Source organism: Diabrotica virgifera, chromosome 8 (genome assembly GCF_917563875.1).
Source record: "Diabrotica virgifera virgifera chromosome 8, PGI_DIABVI_V3a".
NCBI classification, from domain to species: Eukaryota; Metazoa; Arthropoda; class Insecta; order Coleoptera; family Chrysomelidae; genus Diabrotica; species Diabrotica virgifera.
In genome coordinates this window covers 47439706-47461404 of record NC_065450.1, presented here as the reverse complement: position 1 = coordinate 47461404, position 21699 = coordinate 47439706, and the positions used below count along the sequence as shown (strand labels likewise).

The following is a 21699-nucleotide window of genomic DNA, read 5'->3' as shown; positions in this document are numbered from 1 at the left end:
ATGAATGTTATTTACATCTGCAGACTTTACGTACACATCATGTTACAGCTAGACAACTGCAAAATGATCTTTCCAGAGCCTGTGGCCCGTAATGTTCGGTTCGTAAAGTGCCAATTCGGTTTGAAACAGATTAAGGGAATTTGGAATCAGAGTCAGAGTGACTGCTACTGCTCCACTGTTAACGAGGGTACACCGTATGTCAGGGTTGGCATAGAATTTCCCCATCTTATAAAACCCAGTGGGTTTTTTCGGGTTTTTTCAATTGATAAAACCCACTATTATTGGGTTTTTTCAAAAATAGCAAATTTTCAGTTGAATGAACGTCATATACATATATTTATTTCTGAATAAAAACAAAAACTAGCATAAATACCATGAAGTAAGTAGTAGGTGAATACAAAACGAGGGCAACTGAAACTAAACTAATAAAACACTCATTTTAAACATGGTATATAGACAAATAAAAAAATAAACAAGTTTCTTGTTAAACAAAGCATCAGCAAAGCATATTAGTTATCAGGAAAATCAGAATCTGTATTTTTGTCACATTCCCAATTCCCATTCGTTATTCGCTAGACTCGGTTGAGGACGAGGACTCGGTTCTTAAATGATTATATATTTTTACCAAGTTTGCAGCTCTATCGGCACCTAATCTGTTGCGAAGCTTAGTCCATATTAATCCATATGAAGAAAAAATCCGCTCAATAGATGCAGATGAAGCTGGACATGAGAACAAAGATAACATATAAATACAAAATTCATCTGGTATTTTATTTGTTTTTTTTATTTTTTATTGATATCAGCTTCCACCATTTCTTTGTTGAGAATTTTTTGACAAGTTCTTCTTTGAAAAGTGTTTCGGGGAACATATCTGGATCCTTAATCTTGAATGATAACATCACTGCCAAAAACTCATCAGAAAGATTCGATGCAACCCACTGTTCGACTGTTTCCTCTTCTTCCCCTGTAAGTCGTCTTCCATGTATTTGGGTTCCATAGTATTTGCAAAAAGGTGAAATGGTTGAATGGCAAAGTCATCTCTCTTTTTTATTTCTTGTCTGTATGACTGTAACAAATCATGGTCGTAAGCATATTGTAAGCATATTTTGTTATTTTATTATTTTTGCAATAAAATTCATAATTTTTGTAAAACTTTTGATAGAGCAGAAACTATATATCAAATCTAAATAAAAAACTGAAAATCCCCAAAAAAACCCGAAAAACCCTAAAAAACCCAAAAAAACCCGTCGGGTTGGGCTTTAAGAAAAAACCCGGGTTTTTTCCAACCCTGCCGTATGTCACGTTTAAGTTTTGCACCAGAAGATGTCGATTGGGATATTAACGGCTGGACTAATATTCTTTTTATTGATGAGTCAAAATTTGCACTTTTTGGATCCGACAGACACTTTGCACTGTCGGATCCACAAAGTGCACATCTTGACCACTCAGTAAAAAGAATATTAGTCCAGTCGTTATAGAGAAAGTGGAGGATACACAAAAAGACCAGTTCCAGGACTTCAGGTGCACGAACCCAGCAGATGAATGTTATTTACATCTGCAGAATTTACGTGCACATCATGTTACAGCTAGACAACTGCAAAATGATCTTTCCACAGCCTGTGGCCCGTAATGTTCGGTTCGTAAAGTGCCAGTTCGGTTTGAAACAGATTAAGGGAATTTGGAATTAGAGTCAGAATGACTGCTACTGCTCCACTGTTAACGAGGGTACACCGTATGTCACGTTTAAGTTTTACACTAGAACATGTCGATTGGGATATTATCGACTGGACTAATATTCTTTTTATTGATGAGTCAAAATTTGCATTTTTTAGATCCGATAGACACTTTGTACTGCCGAATCCACAAAGTGTACATCTTGACCCCTCAGTAAAAAGAATATTAGTCCAGTCGTTATAGAGAAAGTGGAGTATACACAAAAAGACCAGTTCCAGGACTTCAGATGCATGAACCCAGCAGATGAATGTTATTTACATCTGCAGACTTTACGTACACATCATGTTACAGCTAAACAACTGCAAAATGATCTTTCCACAGCCTGTGGCCCGTAATGTTCGGTTCGTAAAGTGCCAATTCGGTTTGAAACAGATTAAGGGAATTTGGAATCAGAGTCAGAATGACTGCTACTGCTCCACTGTTAACGAGGGTACACCGTATGTCACGTTTAAGTTTTGCACCAGAAGATGTCGATTGGGATGTTATCGACTGGACTAATATTCTTTTTATTGATGAGTCAAAATTTGCACTTTTTCGATCCGATAGACACTTTGTACTGCCGAATCCACAAAGTGTACATCTTGACCCCTCATTAAAAAGAATATTAGTCCAGTCGTTATAGAGAAAGTGGAGGATACACAAAAAGACCAGTTCCAGGACTTCAGATGCATGAACCCAGCAGATGAATGTTATTTACATCTGCAGACTTTACGTACACATCATGTTACAGCTAAAAAACTGCAAAATGATCTTTCCACAGCCTGTGGCCCGTAATGTTCGGTTCGTAAATTGCCAATTCAGTTTCAAACAGATTAAGGGAATTTGGAATCAGTCAGAATGACTGCTACTGCTCCACTGTGAACGAGGGTACACCGTATGTCACGTTTAAGATTTGCACCAAAACATGTCGATTGGGATGTTATCGACTGGACTAATATTCTTTTTATTGATGAGTCAAAATTTGCATTTTTTCGATCCGATAGATACTTTGTACTGCCGAATCCACAAAGTGTACATCTTGACCCCTCAGTAAAAAGAATATTAGTCCAGTTGTTATAGAGAAAGTGGAGGATCCACAAAAAGACCAGTTCCAGGACTTCAGGTGCATGAACCCAGCAGATGAATGTTATTTACATCTGCAGACTTTACGTACACATCATGTTACAGCTAGACAACTGCAAAATGATCTTTCCACAGCCTGTGGCCCGTAATGTTCGGTTCGTAAAGTGCCAGTTCGGTTTGAAACAGATTAAGGGAATTTGGAATCAGAGTCAGAATGACTGCTACTGCTCCACTGTTAACGAGGGTACACCGTATGTCACGTTTAAGTTTTGCACCAGAAGATGTCGATTGGGATATTAACGACTGGACTAATATTCTTTTTATTGATGAGTCAAAATTTGCACTTTTTGGATCCGATAGACACTTTGCACTGTCGGATCCACAAAGTGCACATCTTGACCACTCAGTAAGAAGAATATTAGCCCAGTCGTTAATATTCCAATTGTCATGTTCTGGTGCAAAACTTAAACGTGACATACGGTGTACCCTCGTTAACTGTGGAGCAAGTAGCAGTCATTCTGACTCTGATTCCAAATTCCTTTAATCTGTTTCTAACCGAAATGGCACTTTACGAACCGAACATTACGGGTCACAGGCTGTGGAAAGATCATTTTGCAGTTATCTAGCTGTAACATGATGTGTACGTAAAGTCTGCAGATGTAAATAACGTTTATCTGCTGGGTTCGTGCACCTGGAAAGTTCTGGAACTGGTCTTTTTGCGTATCCTCCACTTTCTCTATACCTTCTTAAAGCTCTTGAAACGCTGGATTGGTAGATTCCCATAACTTCAACAAGATATTGCTGCGATCGGTCATCTCCAATTAAACCTACAATTTGGGCTGCTTGTTCTGAAGTTATATTACTCATTTTTGTAAGAACGCACCTCCTCATTGAAAACTCAAGCAGAAATAGTGCACAGATCAAATTCTCGAACACAAATGTCCAAAATAAATATTCTGCTTTAACGTTTTGTTTCTTGTTTTTTTTTTTCAGCAAAAACACGCTTCAACTTGAAATGTTATGGGTTTATAGACATGTAAAGAAGACGATAGAATTATAACATTCTGCTAAAAATTAAAAATTATTTTTAATTTATATTTCTGTTTTAAAAATTATGTGATACTTTTTACGTTTAGTGTATAAACTGACTTTCAGTTTCTCTTAGTTTACTCATATTGTGAGCACACGTAATCAACATTCGATAGAATTTTACCAAGATAATTGACCTGAGGTGTTTGCATATTGTAGAGTCCCCTTTTTCTGCTTTATTTATCGTCCGTTTGGTTTGTAAATTGTAGAAAGCACGGATTTAGGTTGTCACCAGAAGGTTGGTTCCACAATAGAAGTCTTTAGATTTTCAGATCTAGGACTTCTAATTGTTTAAGAATAATATGTTTGTGTATATAACTAGTAATTTCGCCTGTCAGGCCCATGCGATGGATGATACAATCAATTGCCCTCTACAGTCACTGCACTTAATTTTTTCTGACGTCCACCTACTTTATCGTATCTCCTCCATTTTTTCTGACTCCAATTACTCAAAATTCAATATCAACCAACCTAATAAATGTCGTAAGTCCTACGGGGTACCAGGTACAGGGTAAAAGTAAACTATGTAACTAATTTAAACTAACTAAGTAAAACTAACTAAGTTTCATTAGTTTGAACCGTGTGACTAGAACGAACTGTTATGAACTTACCTATCTTTGTCATGCAGAGACAAATGGAATAAGGCTATTGTAGGATTCAAAATCTTTATGCTACATGTAGCACATTCGTATGGATTTGATTGATTTAATGGTTTAGTTGTAATACGAATAAAATCTGCGTGCAAGTCGTGTTTTTTGTAACAAGATTCCACATTACATTGTTCGCACAAATCTGTAACGAAGAAATTTTGTAGAACTAAAATCTTAAAATTTATTTAACAACAAAACACAGAAAACTTTTGTTTATACTTGTAACGATTGGGCTTGCGATTGATGCTAGGAGATAATTCGTCAAAATGATAAAAAGGCCTGGTTTGTCTGACTAGATCGGCCCGAAATATGTCTTCGATATAGCACGAAAAAGCAAGTTACCGTTTCCATTAAAACCCAATATACAGGGTGATTGATTAGTGGGGTAAAGCTCAATAGATCCGCTATAGTAATATATAGCAATAAAAGTTAATAACAAAAATTTTAGCCACCTTTGAGCTTCATATTACAAAATTAGTTAGAATGTTACAGGGTGTTCGATAACACAGTGGCAGACCAAACTTATGTTTTTTTAAATGGAGCACCCTATATTTTATTTTAAATTCTAAATCCTGTTAACTTCTCCATTACAAAAATATAAAGGTTTGTTATATTATACAGGGTATTTACAAAGTTATAACCAATTTTCAACTCCCTGTAAAAATAAAAATAAGCAAAGCAGCAATAGTTTATTGATTTTTTACGTATTGTCAAAATTTTCAAGAATGATTGATATTGCTCATTTTCTTTATATGAAATACAGGTTGAGTCAAAACGCAAGTACATTATTTTCTCAGTAAATTTAAATGGAACACCCTGTATTTTATATCAGTATTTAAAAGTACCATTACCGTACTTTAATTTTTAGATAACATTCCCTATGTCTAAATTTATTAGTTTTCGAGATATTTTCATTTTTCAATGGACCAGTAGCGTGGTCACCCAAATCACCAGAAGTTAATAAACTGGACTGATTTTTTTGGGGTTACGTTAATAATGAAGTTTATAAAATACCTCCAACAACAAGGGATGAAATTGAAAATAGAATACAAAGTGTATTTCGATGTGTTAATTTACAAATGCTTCGTAGAGTAAGTAGCTCATTCAATGATCGTTTTTAGGCGTACATAAAGGAGATAATTTTGAACACCTTATGTAATTAAATGTTAAAAATATTTTATTAAAAGTAGCTTCTAATTTTTTCAAACATGTTTTTTTTGCAAAATGTATTACTGATAAATTATTTTTCGTTCTTTATTTGTTACATTGTTACATTTACATACAAAAGTAGTGTTTAATTGTCTTCACAAAATGTTGTATTTTGTGTTTGTGTGTGTTTTTTTAAAATTTATTACTAATTGTCTTTCTTTATTTGTTACATTTACACAAAAAAGTAGTTTTTAATTGTTTCAAAAATGTTGCATGTTGTGGTTGTGTTTTTTTTTGTAAAATGTATTACTAATAAATTATTTTATTTCTTTGTTTGCTACATTGTTACATTGATTAGCGGATTGATAATCAGTAATCGTCAATTGTCAATTCAGTCATGGCTTACTTAAAATTTAGATAAATTTAGACAACTAAAATAATTTGCTCTGAAAAATAAAAATATCTCGAAAACTAATAAATTTGGACATAGGGAATGTTATATAAAAATTAAAGCATGGTAATGTTACTTTTCAATAATTATATAAAATACAGGGTGTTAAATTTAACATTACTGAGAAAATAATATACTTACTTTTTGACTCACCCTGTATTGTATATAAAGAAAATTAGCAATGTCAATAATTCTTGAAAATTTTGACAATAAATCAAAAAATATGGCATTAATAAACCATTGCTGTTGTGCCTATTTTTATTTATACAGGGAGTTGAACTTGTTACGATTTTCATACAAAATTGGTTATAACTTTGTAAATACCCTGTATAACATAACAAACCTTCATATTTTTGTGATGGAGAAGTTAACAGGATTTCGAATATAAAATAAAATATTGGGCGTTCCATTTACAAAACAAACATAAGTTTGGTCTGCCATTATGTTATCGATTATTGAACACCCTGTAGCATTCTAACTAATTTTGTAATGTGAAGCTCAAAGTTGGCTACAACTTTTATTATTAACTTTTATTGCTATCTATTACTATAACGGATCTATTGAGCTTTACCCCACCAATCAATCACCCTGTATGAGAATGGTTTCTATAAATGATCGGAACGAAATTTCAGAAAGGTTTATGATTGTTGTTCAATCAAACGAGTTTTGTTTTGAACGATTTAAGAACGGCACACATTTACAGAAAATTTGTATTTCTTTAAATAAGTTGTATTTTTTTTGTTAGTACAGACTACATTAAATGTCTTAAAGATGTCCATGGGTAAGAAATATCATAAATATAAGAGTTCTCTGCACTAGAGAACAATATATTAATAAAAACAGTTAAAGAAAATCCTCTGTTGTATGCAAAGAAACTAAAAAGTTACAAGGATATGAAAATGAAAGATAATATTTCACTATAGTATGAACAGTTGCGGAGTTATAGCCCGATCAGGGAACGCAAAATTTTACGAAAACCTCCAAAAAATAAAGGAAGGATGAAAATTTGGGAATAGGTAGTTGAAATTGTCTATTATTATATAAGAAAAAGTTTACAATTCTACATCCCCTCCATTTTACAAAAATTTGACAATACGGGGTGAAAAAATATACGTTCAAAATAAGTCCGGAATTGGATAAAATGACTAATTCTAAGTAACTTTTGTTCTATAGAGTTTTTTTACTGTCAATACTTTTTGAGTTATTTGCGAGTGAACGTGTTCATTTTTAACCAAAAAAAAGTTTTTGGACGGTTTTCCGCAGATAACTCAATATTATTCGGGAAGGGGAATAGCCCCTCTCGAAGATGAAAAAAATACATTCAAAGTAAGACCGGAATTGGATAAAATGACCAGTGGCGACGCGTGAGTTTTTCTAAAGTGTTACCAAAACCAGATGTAAAAAAATCTTATTTAAAAAAAAATATTTTGAACCGCCCAAATACAAGTTTTTGTTTTCAATCCTGTGGGATAAAATTAAACAAATCACTATTCCCAAGTTATATGTATATAATTACATGTATATGTAACAGGTATAACAATAAATAATAAACAAACTAAACATATTATTCTACCATAAAATTAACATAAAAAATGAACAAGTAGGAAAAAGAACAGATTTTGAAAACTATTGTTTATATTTTAATTCTTCCATTTTCAATAATATCATTTTTTTCTTTAAAATAATATATAAAAAAATATACAAGTAGAATGACTTTTCAAGTAGTTGATCAATTACGCAATACGTAGCAACGCTCTTCCATGTTTAAATGCACGCACACTGTAATCTGTAATAGGTACTAAACCAACGTTACCAATCTTCAAAATGGTGACACTACTGATATGCACGATATGATAGCGAGGGTTTCTCCTGCGTACCGTTTACCAGTGCCAGTATTGGTAACAGCATAATAATATTATGATAACGTGCCATGGATTCACATATCTCGCTAATATGGTAGGGGAGCCCAAACGGGGATTTTTGCAGTTACTCGAGCGCGTCAGATTATCATATGGGGAGAAACCTGGTACCCTGCAGATGTACCTCGACCATATATTGGTTCTTAACACAGGGGAGTTCGTTAAGGGGGGCCCGAAAAAAAAATCTATCCTTAAAAAAACTCGAAATTGTCAGATTAAGATAATGTAAGTTAAGTACATGCAAAACAGTGTATATTTCAAAGGTCTGACGATTTGAGCCGGGCGTAAGGAAATGGGCGAGTCCCAAAGTTTCACAAGAAAAAAGCGAATATTTCGCGAAATGAATGACAGATCGAAAGCTAAAAAATAAGTGCTCAATATTTTTTAAAAATCTATCGAATGATACCAAACACGACTTCCCACGGAGAGGGGTGGGGGGTAAATTTAATATTTTAAATACGAATCCTGCGATATTTCGCGAAATGAACATCAGATCGAAAAACTGTAAAATACACTTATTTAATATTTTTAAAAAATCTATCGAATGGCACCAAACACGACCCGCCACGGAGGTGGGGTGGGGGGTTACTTTAAAATCTTAAATGGGAGCCCCCATTTTTTATTGCAGATTTGGATTCCTTACGAAAAAATAAGTAACTTTTATTCGAAACATTTTTTCGAATTATGCATAGATGGCGTTATAATCGGAAAAAACGATTGTTGGAAATGGAAAATTAAATTAAAAAATGGCAAGCGCCCACTAAAATGGAAAATTTTACTTAACTTTTTTTGGTTTTAGGACCTACTCTTCACAACCCAATAGGTCTCCAAAGCGCTCGAGCGACTGCACATTTAGCATACTTTGCTCCCCTACCATATTTCCGTGCGTCTAGTTGGCTATTTACTGAATTAGGTACTATTAACAAGTATTTCTGTTGGTAAAAAATATAAATGGAATTATTTCGTAGTAGTCATAAAATATTTATTTGTAAGATTTGTAACTGTTACCAATGGTAACAGTGGTTACATGGACGTTTCGCCACTGAAAATGACTAATTCTAAACAAAATCCAGGAGGAAAATAAACTTCCTGTAGCTGGCTGTATACCATAAATCACAAAAATACCAAGTTTCTTGTAAAAGGTATATATTAAAATACCCTAAATAAGGGTCACAATACAAAACGTTTTCGGATTAAGGAATCCATCATCAGTGTTTAAAAGCCAAAATTTGCATGCCTGAGCCACCAAAATGTATCGGGTAAAAACCCTTTAAATGTAAATAATAAGGATGTTTTACATATTTATATAAAATTCATTGGATGGTATAGATAAACCTGGATGTTACCCAGGGCAACACAGGACTCTCTCCACGTGGTTGGAACTTTTTTTTTTGAATATGTGAGGTTTTCTCCAAAAAAAAAAAGTTCCAACCACGTGGAGAGAGTCCTGTGTTGCCCTGGGTAACATCCAGGTTTATCTATACCATCCAATGAATTTTATATAAATATGTAAAACATCCTTATTATTTACATTTAAAGGGTTTTTACCCGATACATTTTGGTGGCTCAGGCATGCAAATTTTGGCTTTTAAACACTGATGATGGATTCCTTAATCCGAAAACGTTTTGTATTGTGACCCTTATTTAGGGTATTTTAATATATACCTTTTACAAGAAACTTGGTATTTTTTTAATTCTAAACAACTTTTCTTCTATACAGTTTTTTCACTAAGTCAATACTTTTCGAGTTATTTGCGAGTGAATATGTTCATGTTTAACAAAATAAAACATGTTTTTGGACGTTTTTTCGGAGATAACTAAAAGTAAGTATTTTAGCGAAAAAAATATTCTTAGTAAAAATATAGCTTATAAAAAATTTAAAAAAATTGTCTATGCGTGAGGTCTGCAGACCCAGTAGAAGCAGAGTTGCAGCTAATGAAATGTAGGTTCTTCTTCGTCAAATTCCAAATCGAATATTTCAATGTGAAATAACCAAAAAACGGAGCACTTTTCGGGGAAAATTAATTACAACTTTTTTAAAGTGTTTAAAAATAGGTTTATTTTTGTTTTTTAAAAAACTTTTAACATTAAAAGTAAGTGAGTTACGCTCAAAATATTGTTGGTCCCTTTTATTTTTTGGTAAAAAAATGGCGAAAATCACCCCTTAATTAGCTTCTCAAATAAAATTAATCGTTACCACTTTATTATTTATATTATCTATAAATTTCATTGGGTCAAAGTGCTCAGTTTTGAAAAAAAATTTGGTTTAAAATAAAACATTTTTTTTAATTTTGAAAAAAATCGTAATTCTTTATGGAATTAACTTAAAAACAAATAGGAATACCAAAAATCTCAAAGAGTAATAAAATGTACGTTTTGCTTTTCTGAATATTTTTGATTTTTTGTTTTCTTGTTAGACAAAAATTGGTTATGTTATGGCGGTTAAAAATTTGCCTAAACTCGTGATTAGTTACTCGTTCAAGCCATTTTAACTACAGCTTTTTCAAAACGAAGCACTTTGAACCGATGAAACTTACAGATCATATAAATGTTACATAGACAAAGTAACTTGTGAAGTGGTAATGTTAACATTTATATGTGATTCTAATTAGGGGGTGATTTTCGCGATTTTTTTACCAAAAAATAAAAGGGACCAACAATATTTTGAGCGTAATTCACTTACTTTTAATATAACAAGTTTTTTTTAAAAACAAAAATAAACCTTTTTTTAAACACTTTAAAAAAGTTAAAATGAATTTTCCCCTAAAAGTGCTCCGTTTTTGGGTTATTTCACATTGAAATATTCGATTTGGAATTTGACGAAGAAGAACCTACTTTTCATTAGCTGCAACTCTGCTTCTACTGGGTCTACAGACCTCATGTATACACCATTTTTTTTTTCAATTTTTTATGGGCTATTTTTTTGCTAAGAATATTTTTTTCGCTAAAATACTTACTTTTTGAGTTATCTCCGAAAAACCGTCCAAAAACATGTTTTATTCTCGAAAAGTAACTCGAAAAGTATTGACTTAGTGAAAAAACTCTATAGAAGAAAAGTTGTTTAGAATTAGTCATTTTATCCAATTCCGGTCTTATTTTGAATGTATTTTTTTCATCTTCGAGAAGGGGGTATTCCCCTCCATTTTTGTAAAATGGAGGGGATGTAGAATTGTAAACTTTTTCTTATATAATAATAGACAATGTCAACTACCTATTGCCAAATTTTCATCCTTCCTTTATTTTTTTTTGGGGTCAGATTGTTCTTTGATCGGGCTATTAAGCGAATAATTCTTCGAACTTGGTATGACTGTCCACAAAATGATTTACTACCAACAGTTCGTAAAGACCTTCTTTGGATCTATTCTCAAACATTTTCAGACTTTTATTATTTTCATTACATATTGTTAAGAACAACAACACAGACGCATCATTGTCATCCTTTTCGTCTTCTATGAACATAGCAATAAACAAAGTCATGTCTGCATCCATTAATTTTAGGACGAGTTTCTTTTAAATACATAAAATTGACACTGAAACTTATATCTCAACGAACTGATTGCATGTATACAAACCACAAACAGACAAAACTTCTGAACGGAATAATTCCCTGAGATAGAGCGATCTTTTTCGTGCTATATCACCGAAATATTTCGGGCTGATGTGGTCAGACAAATAGTCCTGTCGCCAGGGGGGGTACAACGGCCTCCTTAATTCAGATGGACTTACCCAAGTCTTTTTATGTATTTTGACCCGTAGAACACGAATTTTTTGGGTAACAGTTGATCCGGATGTCGATAAGTTTGTTATAAACAAAGAACTTGAGGAATTACATAACAGCGATTTTTCGCAAAACAAAACATTTTTTTGTATTTTTTGGGTGATTCTCAGCAAAAAATGGTCTTACAAGTTTTTTCATAGGATGCATAGTTTTAGAGATAAACGCGGTTGAACTTTCAAAAAATCGAAAAAGTGCAATTTTTGAACCCGAATAACTTTTGATTAAAAAATAACATAGCAATTCTGCTTACTGCATTTGAAAGTTCAAGTCAAATTCTATTCGGTTTTGATTATTTGCATTGCTAAAAATTAAGTTTTTAATTGTTAAACAAAGCCATAAACACATAGTGTTTCCCGTGCCCAATGCATGCATTTTAATGTACGTAATTTTACGTAGAAATTGTCTGTATGCGCGCCTACTTGTTCGATTTCAAATGGGAAATGCATTGAAAACATCATTCAATCACTATGTGTTTATAGCTTTGTTTAATCATAAAAAAATTAATTTTTAGCAATGAAAGTAATCAATACCGATAGAATTTGACTTGAACTTTCAAATGCGGTAAGCAGAATTACTATTTTATTTTTCAATCAAAAGTTATTCGGGTTCAAAAATTGCAATTTTTCGATTATTTGAAAGTTCAACCGCGTTTATGTCGAAAACTATGCATCCTACGAAAAAACTTGTAAAAACATTTTTTGCTTAGAATGACCCAAAAAATACAAAACAATGTTTCGTTTTGCGAAAAATCGCTGTTATGTGATTCCTCAAGTTCTTTGTTTATAACAATCTTATCGACATTCGGGTCAACTGTTACCCAAAAAATTCGTGTTCTACGGATCAAAATACATAAAAAAACTTGGGCAAGTCCATCTGAATTAAGGAGGCCGTTGTACCCCCACTGGCGACAGGGCTAAAACCGGGTTTCAACGAATTGAGTTGAAGACAGCCGGAGTCTTGCGACTCACTGGTTACATACTGAGCTAGTGGAAACCAATTGGGCTGAGATGAATTCTTCGAAGCCAGCTGCGGAGCGATTCAGGATTGTTGAATTGTTCGTGACGTTGTAATCGCGTACCGAGCGATTGTTTCCAACTCAAGCTTGGGGACTTGTCGATGTACCGGGTGTCCCAATAAGAATGGCGCTCGGCCATATCTCAGGAACCGTTTATAGTACAGCTTTGGGAAAAAAAATTTTATAACAAAATTTGCCTCGAGAAAAGCCTGGAAATTATTTTCATAATTGTAAGTCCACCGCTAGAGGGCGTAATTAAATATCAAAAATTAAAAAATCGAAATTTTACAAAATTTGCCTAATGAAAGGACACTGGAAATCCGATTATCGTATTCTTCATAAAATTCTGCGCATATTGTATTTCGCAAGTTTAAGTCTACCTGTGCAAATAAGAGGTGGGGGTGAGTGGGAACATTGTTATGAAAAAATCGCTGTAAGTCCGGTTCTGCTTAATCGATTTTTGCAAACTTGGTCTTGTTGAAAACAGCTCTTTTTCGTCAATATAATAGTTATAATTTGGAAACAGCCTATTACGTAATATGCCGGTTAGGAGGCGATATTCATTTTCTTTTTAGAAATCTAGTTTTCTTTGGAAAATATTAAATACAAGTATGTATTTTTTTTCCTGTATTACAAAATTAGACCAAATTAGCAACAGAATACCGAGAACTTCATGTCTATACCTTTTTTCTATCTCGAGATATCTTAAGAAACGTGTAAATTTTAAACATAACTGTTGCTGTCATATAAGTGGAAATATATAGAAGCAAGTAGTGTGCTTTGGAAAAAAAAACAAAGAAACATTTTCCAGATGTCACCGTATATAATAAATCAAAACAAAATATGAAAAACTCTACTACATCACTACTACTACTACTACTCTACGGTGACATCTTTGGGGATATTTCATTGCATATATTCTAGCCGCAACAGCTGCATTTCTTATGCATTCAAAGAATGTGGCTATCATGTCAAATGCTTCTTAGTTTGTAAGAATCATCTTGAATTTCACTCTGTATAAATTTTATATAAATTTTAATAGAAACAAACCGCAACAAACCATCAATGAACAAATTTTTATGTTTTACCGATTTGACACATAATTTGACACATGATGACTTTTTGAAGTTAATACTTCTACTAGTGTATTAGAAGTTCTATTTTTCCATAGCACACTACTTGTTTCCACTTTGACTTCCTTAACTTAGTTTACCGGTGACAATAACAGTTATGTATTTATCTTAGTTGGAAATAGGATAATTGATATTAAAATATAATGAAATAAAAATTAAAAATTTGTGTAGAAAATCTGACGTTTTTATATTTTCTACGATTCATAGAGAGAAAAGCAAATGCGCGGAGGCAACAATTCATAAAAATTTACATATTAACGCTATTTTTTTGGTATTATTTTAAGTATTAAAATTAGTGTAATATTTAAACAAAAATAAAATTAAACTGTTTAAAATATATTTATTTCGTTAAAATCATAATAGTAGAAGTATAACTTCTTACTCGCGTACAAAGTACACACACTCTTTTTTTGTTATATTTTATAGTGTTATTTGTCTTATTGTTGTTTTGATTCATTATATACGGTGACATCTGGACAATGTTCCTTTGTTTTTTTTTTCATAGCACACTATGTGCTTCTATATATTTCCACTTATATGACAGCAACAGTTATTTTTAAAATTTACACGTTTCTTAAGATATCTCGAGATAGAAAAAAGGTAACGACATGCGGTTTTCGGTATTCTGTTGCTAATTTAGTCTAATTTTGTAATACAGGGAAAAACATACATACTTGTATTTAATATTTTCCAAAGAAAACTAGATTTCTAAAAAACAATAAATAGCGCCTTTTAGCCGGCATATTACGTAATAGGCTGTTTCCAAATTATAACTATTACATTGAAGAAAAAGAGCTGTTTTCAACAAGACCAAATTTATAAAATCGATTAAGCAGAACCGGACTTACAGCGCTTTTTTCATAACAAGGTTCCCACTCACCCCCACCTCTTATTTGCACTGGTAGACTTAAACTTGTGAAATAAAATATGCACAGAATTGTATGAAGAATACGATGATTGGATTTCCAGTGACCATTCATTAGGCAAATTTTGTAAAATTTCGATTTTTTAATTTTTGATATTCAATTACGCCCTCTAGCGGTGGACTTACAATTACGAAAATAATTTCCAGGATTTTCTCGGAGCAACTTTTGTTATAAAATTTTTTTTCCCAAAACTGTAGTATAAACGGTTCCTGAGATATGGCCGAGAGCCATTCTCATTGGGACACCTGGTACAATGTGTGCAGGGCCCCCGCTACCATATGTGCAAAGTGTGCAATGCACACAGGCACCATCCTTTAGCGTTGTGCAATATTAGGCAGTGGTGTGGAACCACAGTAGAAGAATTATTTCCTACAGCAGCCGATATAAAAATGTTTCAGGAACTTATTTTTGATGACATTACAGTATGAAGGACATACAATACAGTTGAAGAATTATTGTACAATACAAGTACAATCGAGAGATTCCCTGTAAACCCTGTAAAAACGAAAAGTATTGCCAACTTGGCAGATTTAAATTCCGTAGTTTTTTTTCTATTTAAGTAAAAAACAATGTAACATAACACATTGTTCAAATGCCCCTCCTTCACTTGTAACATACTGTAACGTTCTACACAACCCACTCCCCCCAAATTGCATTAGAAATACTTGAACAACCCCTTTATAATACAGATACAAATAAACAAATTGCAGTACAATAACAATTTTCCATAATAAAATTAAAAGATACTTACATGATTCTTTTGAGGAGCAATAATTAGGTTCTTGACTAAAAACAAATATAATGTATTTAGTTTACATCATGACTAACATAAAATACTAATAAATACATTGGTTTTTAAATTTAGAGGCTACATCAGCATGTCATCAAAACAGAAAATGTGTTCCAAGATATCAGCTTTAATTTTGAATATTTTGTTGATATATTTGGCACACATACTCGTAATACAGTAAAGAATGGTGGTACAGAGCCCAATTTGAGAAATATTTTAGTACGTGAAAATTACTCTATAATTAAATAAAATATTACAAAAACGAGTCTGTACAGCCATTAAGAAGAACAAAAAATACACTTTCTTCAAATAAACTTTGTGTCACATTGGATTGTGTCTAGATTTGCCTAGATTTTGTGTCACATTGGAACTACTAAAATTGATTTATATTTATTATCTGTAACAAGAAATCAAAATATTACAACTAATAACCGATTGGGCAACATATTGAAATAGTTACTGTCATTTTTTTCTAAGTGTAATAGCACGATTCTCTTATCTGTTCGGTTATATGTATCGATATCTGTTCAGTACAGTAGTGTATTATTTTCTAAGATATTGGAATTCATTAGTGTTGACCCATAGGGTGTTTGTTTATAACTAATTTATTATATTTTTGTGTAATAGAACTAAGTTGTCGCACTATTTGAAAAAATAGATTATCATTAACACATTCGTGGTCATGACTCCATATGAAGTCATTTACTCCATAAGAATACGTGTATCAAATGACAGTGTGTCCGCGAATGTGTTAATTGTGAGTTTTAAAGGTAAGTACATTTTATGTAAAAGTGTTTCGAATTCTAGTGCGAGTATATAAAGTTTTGGTAGGATTTTTTATTCTAGAAATATCATCAATATTTTAAAAAATGGGAAAAGTTTATCAAACGAAAATAAAATGAGGACTTCCAAGAAAAGTCCGGTAAAAACTGTGTTAAAACTATGGGAAAATCGAAATTAGAGCCACCACAAACTTTAATAATGTAAGTACTTATAAGAAGTAATCTACTGTTGTCATAAATAAAAAAGTGTGAAAAGTTGTTTCCCATGAAAATGAAATTCGTAATAAATCTATATTCAGGTACAGAAATCCTGACTACAGTACAAATGCAAATTTTTTCAGGTAGGTATATAATATATTCATTGGCGACAATATTTTCAAACTTGCTTCAATCTGTTGTTTTTTTTTTTCTCTTTTTATTGGCTTTAGGATAAGACCATGCGGCCAGAAACAAAGTAAGTCGTACATAATATAAACATAATACAAACGAAACAATTATACATAATATAAACAAAACATAAATAAACATAATATATCTTATCTAAATTATCTAAATAGTAATTTAAGTTAAGGTTATCTCTAAGTCTGACCGACCTTTTTGTTAAGAATAGATATATTAATCTGAATAAACATTTTGGGATAAGGACAAGGGTTACACTTTTCTCATCCAAGGGTTTTTCATATCATTTTTTATTAATTATTGATTACCTACATACCCACCCCACACGGTAAGGCAGGCATGTAGGAAATCAAAAGGAAAGACATTTAAGGTTACAAGCCTAATCTAGTCTTCTATAACTTAATTTTACAGTCATATAGGAAAAACAAAATAAAATCAAAAATACGTTTATCACTCAGAGCCAAAAGATACATAACATTATTCGCGGTGTGCAAGTACTTGGAAGGGAAACGAGAAACGACCGTGCGCGAGTCACGGAGAAATATTGCAACTATCTTAAATAATTCATATTGTCAATTGAAATTGTCAAATTGACGTATATTTCATACCTTCTGTCATTGAAGCAGAAAAATTATATATTGTTCCACAATACTGATATGATATGCAATTATTATATAAAGGTAAATTTAATTAATTGTATTTTGCTTGCAGTACTGCATTTTAATAACTAATTTTATTTACTACATACAATTGCTTATGTTTGCATAACATAACCTGCATCTTATTTTTTCTTCTTATTATTTTTTTGGACTATGGCCTTGACAATTATCCAGCAACCAGGACTAATATAATTGGCCAATATAATTAAAAGTGCGAATAAAAGTACAGAGCGTAGAAATAGAGGTCGCTTTGCCGAACTTGCACGGTCCCAATAGGGACAGTAAACGTTTAAACTTCTTAAATTTTTTGTAAGAATGTCCGACTGATGTGTGTACTTCTTACAATTAAAAAATATATGATCTAAGTCTGCCGTTTCATTGCAAATATCACAAAAATTGTTATCAATTATTGGATAGCAAGCATGTTGTTCATTTCTTAAGAATAAACTATTTGATATATGTATATGTTTATAGTATAACTTATAAGTTGAGCTCGGTTTATTTTATTTTGGTTTATTTTTATCAACGAACTGTCAACACTGATGGAATCGCCATGAAGCGAATTTAATGCCTTCAGGATGGGATAGAAGATAATCAGGTAAAGGAGGGAAGATAATCGCCATCTTTCGTAAACAAACAAATTGACAGTGCTAGTTAGGTACGTCTGGGTTGCCAGATTGGGGTATTTTCCCACAATTTTGGGGTAATTTGAAAGCGTATAGGGGAACTTCTCTAAGCCGAAATGGTTGGAGATTTTTTGGGGTGAGAATTATGGAAGATTTTAAGGGGTCATGGGACATTAAATTTGTGAATGTACACATAGAACTGTATATTATACCCTCATATAATCAAAGAAGATAGGACCTGTGAATTATTTCCAGGGCCCTCTGTTGATAAGTAGTATAATTTTTGTTTACTGTTCTCTACATTTGACTACTAATTTATTAAAATGCGGCAAAAATTTAAATTTGGGTGATTTGAGCTTCAACTTGGGGAATTCATGGCATTTCATTCAATCACATCTGGCAAATCTGGTGGTAGTTGTAGCAAATTTTACCTGAAAAATTCTCTGTCTCTCTAGGACCTCTCTCTTGTATGTTGCAGGCAATGTCGCTTCACTGTTTGAATGGGACGGGCCATTCCATCAGTGTTGACAGTTCGTTGATTTTTATAAATATTTATTTACTAATAATAAAATTGTTTTCTATTATTTCCATTTAGCGTGCTGATGAGTATATTGTCACAATATTGAGTCTTTATTAGATAGTGTCAAATACCACCGACCCACTGGTGCCAAAGTTTCAGAGAACTTTCGAAACAGGGTGTGATGCTATCTTCTGAACTAATATTGATGACGCGCTGATATGGCCTCTTAATAGTGACAGTAATAACAAATTAATAAAAAAATGATAATCTGATACCTTTCGTCTAATTCACACAATTCATTCTCAGAAAACTCAATAACTTCTCCCACAAATTCTGATTCCTCGACTTCATCTTTTAATTCAAACTGTTCAATTTTTGGCTGGATAGAAAATTGATAGTCTATGGCTTTTCCACTGAAATTGTTGTCAAAAGTAGAAACATTAGTAAGAATTTCATCTTTTACTGTTTTTGATAATAAATTCCCATCATCAGTTGTGTCAGACTGTGCCATATTATTCATAAGTACTTGTGCTTTTAGAATAAATAGTAAACAGTAGGTATAGTAAATATAAAAATTAACTAATGTGTATTTGCAACATTTCAATATTTTTATGTATGAATATATTTCCCTCTTAATAGATATTCAGATCTCCCATGAATCACAACTGTACTTGCTATAGTACATATGGTACTTGCTTTGCTAATTTTCTAGGACACCACATAAATTTTGCACCAAATTTCCATAAATTTACATGCTTGCAAATCTGTTATACTTTTCGTTTCGAATTTGGATAATATTTTTAAATTTCTAACGTTTTTAAACTAGGTTATGAGCACGTTGACACGTTGTGAGAAAACAATTCATCTTCTTTTTTGGTTGACCACGTCTGTCTTCGACGGTAGGTACGTCATAAAAATATGTTAAATAATAATATTTTACCACAGAATAATTGTGATAATACGGTGATATTATATTTACGTCGTTAATAATAATCATAATGACTATTTTTTTGGAGTCCATAAAATGGTTTTCTTTGTTTTTAACTTCTTATATGGCTTATATGTAAAGCAACAGTTTGACTGACCAAAGGACCCCGCAACATGGAAAAGTGGTCCCGGTCAAATTTAACGAAAGGTTCGTCAATAATACTTCTTGATGTGTAGATTAAAAAAGTCCATGGGACCTGGGTCTGAATAACTACTATTCTCGAGCTACAGCCTTCTTAAATTATTGGATCCGAGTGCTCGGTTTACGTTAATAAGTGCACAATTCACGGTCAAGTGAACGAAAATATTTATTATTGGAAGAGAGACTCATTTTCTTCATGTATACTTTCGTGTTGTACATGAATTAGTGGTCAAGATAGATGCATCGTATTTTAGTCTTCAGAAAATCTCAGTAGGTATCAAGAAACTAAAGTCCTCAAAAAACTAAAGAAGTGCGATATAAAATGTGCTGCTAGAGCGACATAAGAAGTATCATGTTTCCATGACTGCTTCACGGTTATCCAATACCACCAAAGCTGCAATTTCGCCTTATCCTAGAAAACTACTGAACACTGGTGAATCTAGGGGCGGGGGGAGAAGAATGGAGTAATTCCACTCGTAACATGCTCCAGAATTAAAGAAAAATAATTGTTCTTCATTTAACGAGAATGAACGAGATGGAGCCGTCAAAACACATTTTATAACTACGAAATTGGAAAACCAAGGCGAACGGTAGGAAGGAATGGAAGTTTATTTTCGAACAGACCAAGGTTTCTAGAGCCAATGATGATGAACTTTTTAATACAAAATGTTGTGGAGAATAATGCTGACTGTGTAGTTAACCGTTCCTCGGAGAGCACGTTAAGCCGTCGATCCCCTGGTCTAGTGTACAGCGACACTAGTTACTTGAAACAGGGTTTTTTTTGGAAAATGGCTTTGGCAGAGCCAATTAGCCAGACTTGTTTCTGATTGATTGCAGATTCATAGTCATAAGAAACAGGGTTAAAGATGTAATATGGCGCCGGAACAATCCGAAAGGATCTCCCGGCAAAAATGCCATACGATATTATTATTATTTTATTATGTGGGGTTACTTTTATAACTATAATATTCATACTTTTATTCATAAGGGGGATCATAATATGGATGCGTAGGGGGAAATGGGCGGATTCCCCCCGTAACACGGTCAAGAACTAAAGAAAGAATTGTTGAAACAAAAAATACATTAGCTGGCATGAAACTTGTCCCGCATATCAGATATAAGACAACTACACTAGTAGCTCTTGAAGATGTAACGTAGTCTTTGCCTATTGCAAATGAGTATAATATGAGTGAGTGTGAGTATTATACCTAACCATTTAAGTAACGTGGCAAATCGTATTTCATTTTTGTTTGCTTAAAAAATACAAAGAGCAAAGTTTATTGTGATTATAAGTATGAATATTATAAAAAAAGACTAAGTTTTCACTCTAACGGCATATAAAGCAACATAATGTTACTCTACATCCCACCAGACTGAAAACAATGGGAACCTTCTCTGGTTACACCTCCGAGGCTTCTACAATTTGCAAGCCATGCGGATGCTGAGACTAAGGAAGATGAGGGAATTTTACAATTTATAATTCACGTCCCATCTGCTCAGCGCGGTAAAGTTCCAACGAGTTGAGTAAAGTTTGAAAATGGTTATTCATTTTTGATGAATATTATAGTTATAAAAGTAACCCCACTGCCCCACAGCATTATTCTCCACATTTTGTATTAAAAAGTTCATCATCATTGACTCTACAACCCATAGTGGACCTCGGCCTGTTCGAGATTCAGCTTCCATTCCTTCCTATCTTACGCCTTGGTTTTCCAATTTCGTACACCCGTACCTCGTCTTCCACCTGGTCCTTAAATCGTACTCTGGACCAACGTCTTTTCCTCACACCATCATGTCTTTGGTTATAAATGTGTTTTGACTTGACGACTGTAACGATGTGATGCCACGACAAGCGATGAGCTGTTCTACCAGAGACGACCGAAGGAGC

General features: G+C 32.9%; 1 protein-coding gene across 1 annotated transcript in view; it reads right to left on the bottom strand.

Annotated features, from left to right (window-relative positions):
- The window catches only part of LOC126889952 (zinc finger protein 808-like), a 67860-nt gene extending 48103 nt beyond the window's left edge, over positions 1 to 19757 (bottom strand). The window contains exons 1-3 of the mRNA XM_050658709.1: positions 18958 to 19757; positions 15658 to 15692; positions 4497 to 4677 (exon numbers count right to left, since the gene is read on the bottom strand). Coding sequence (XP_050514666.1) covers positions 4497 to 4677; positions 15658 to 15692; positions 18958 to 19202 — 461 coding nt within the window. The 5' untranslated portion in view covers positions 19203 to 19757. The remainder of the gene's footprint in view (positions 1 to 4496; positions 4678 to 15657; positions 15693 to 18957) is intronic.
- Between the last annotated feature and the right edge of the window lie 1942 nt (positions 19758 to 21699).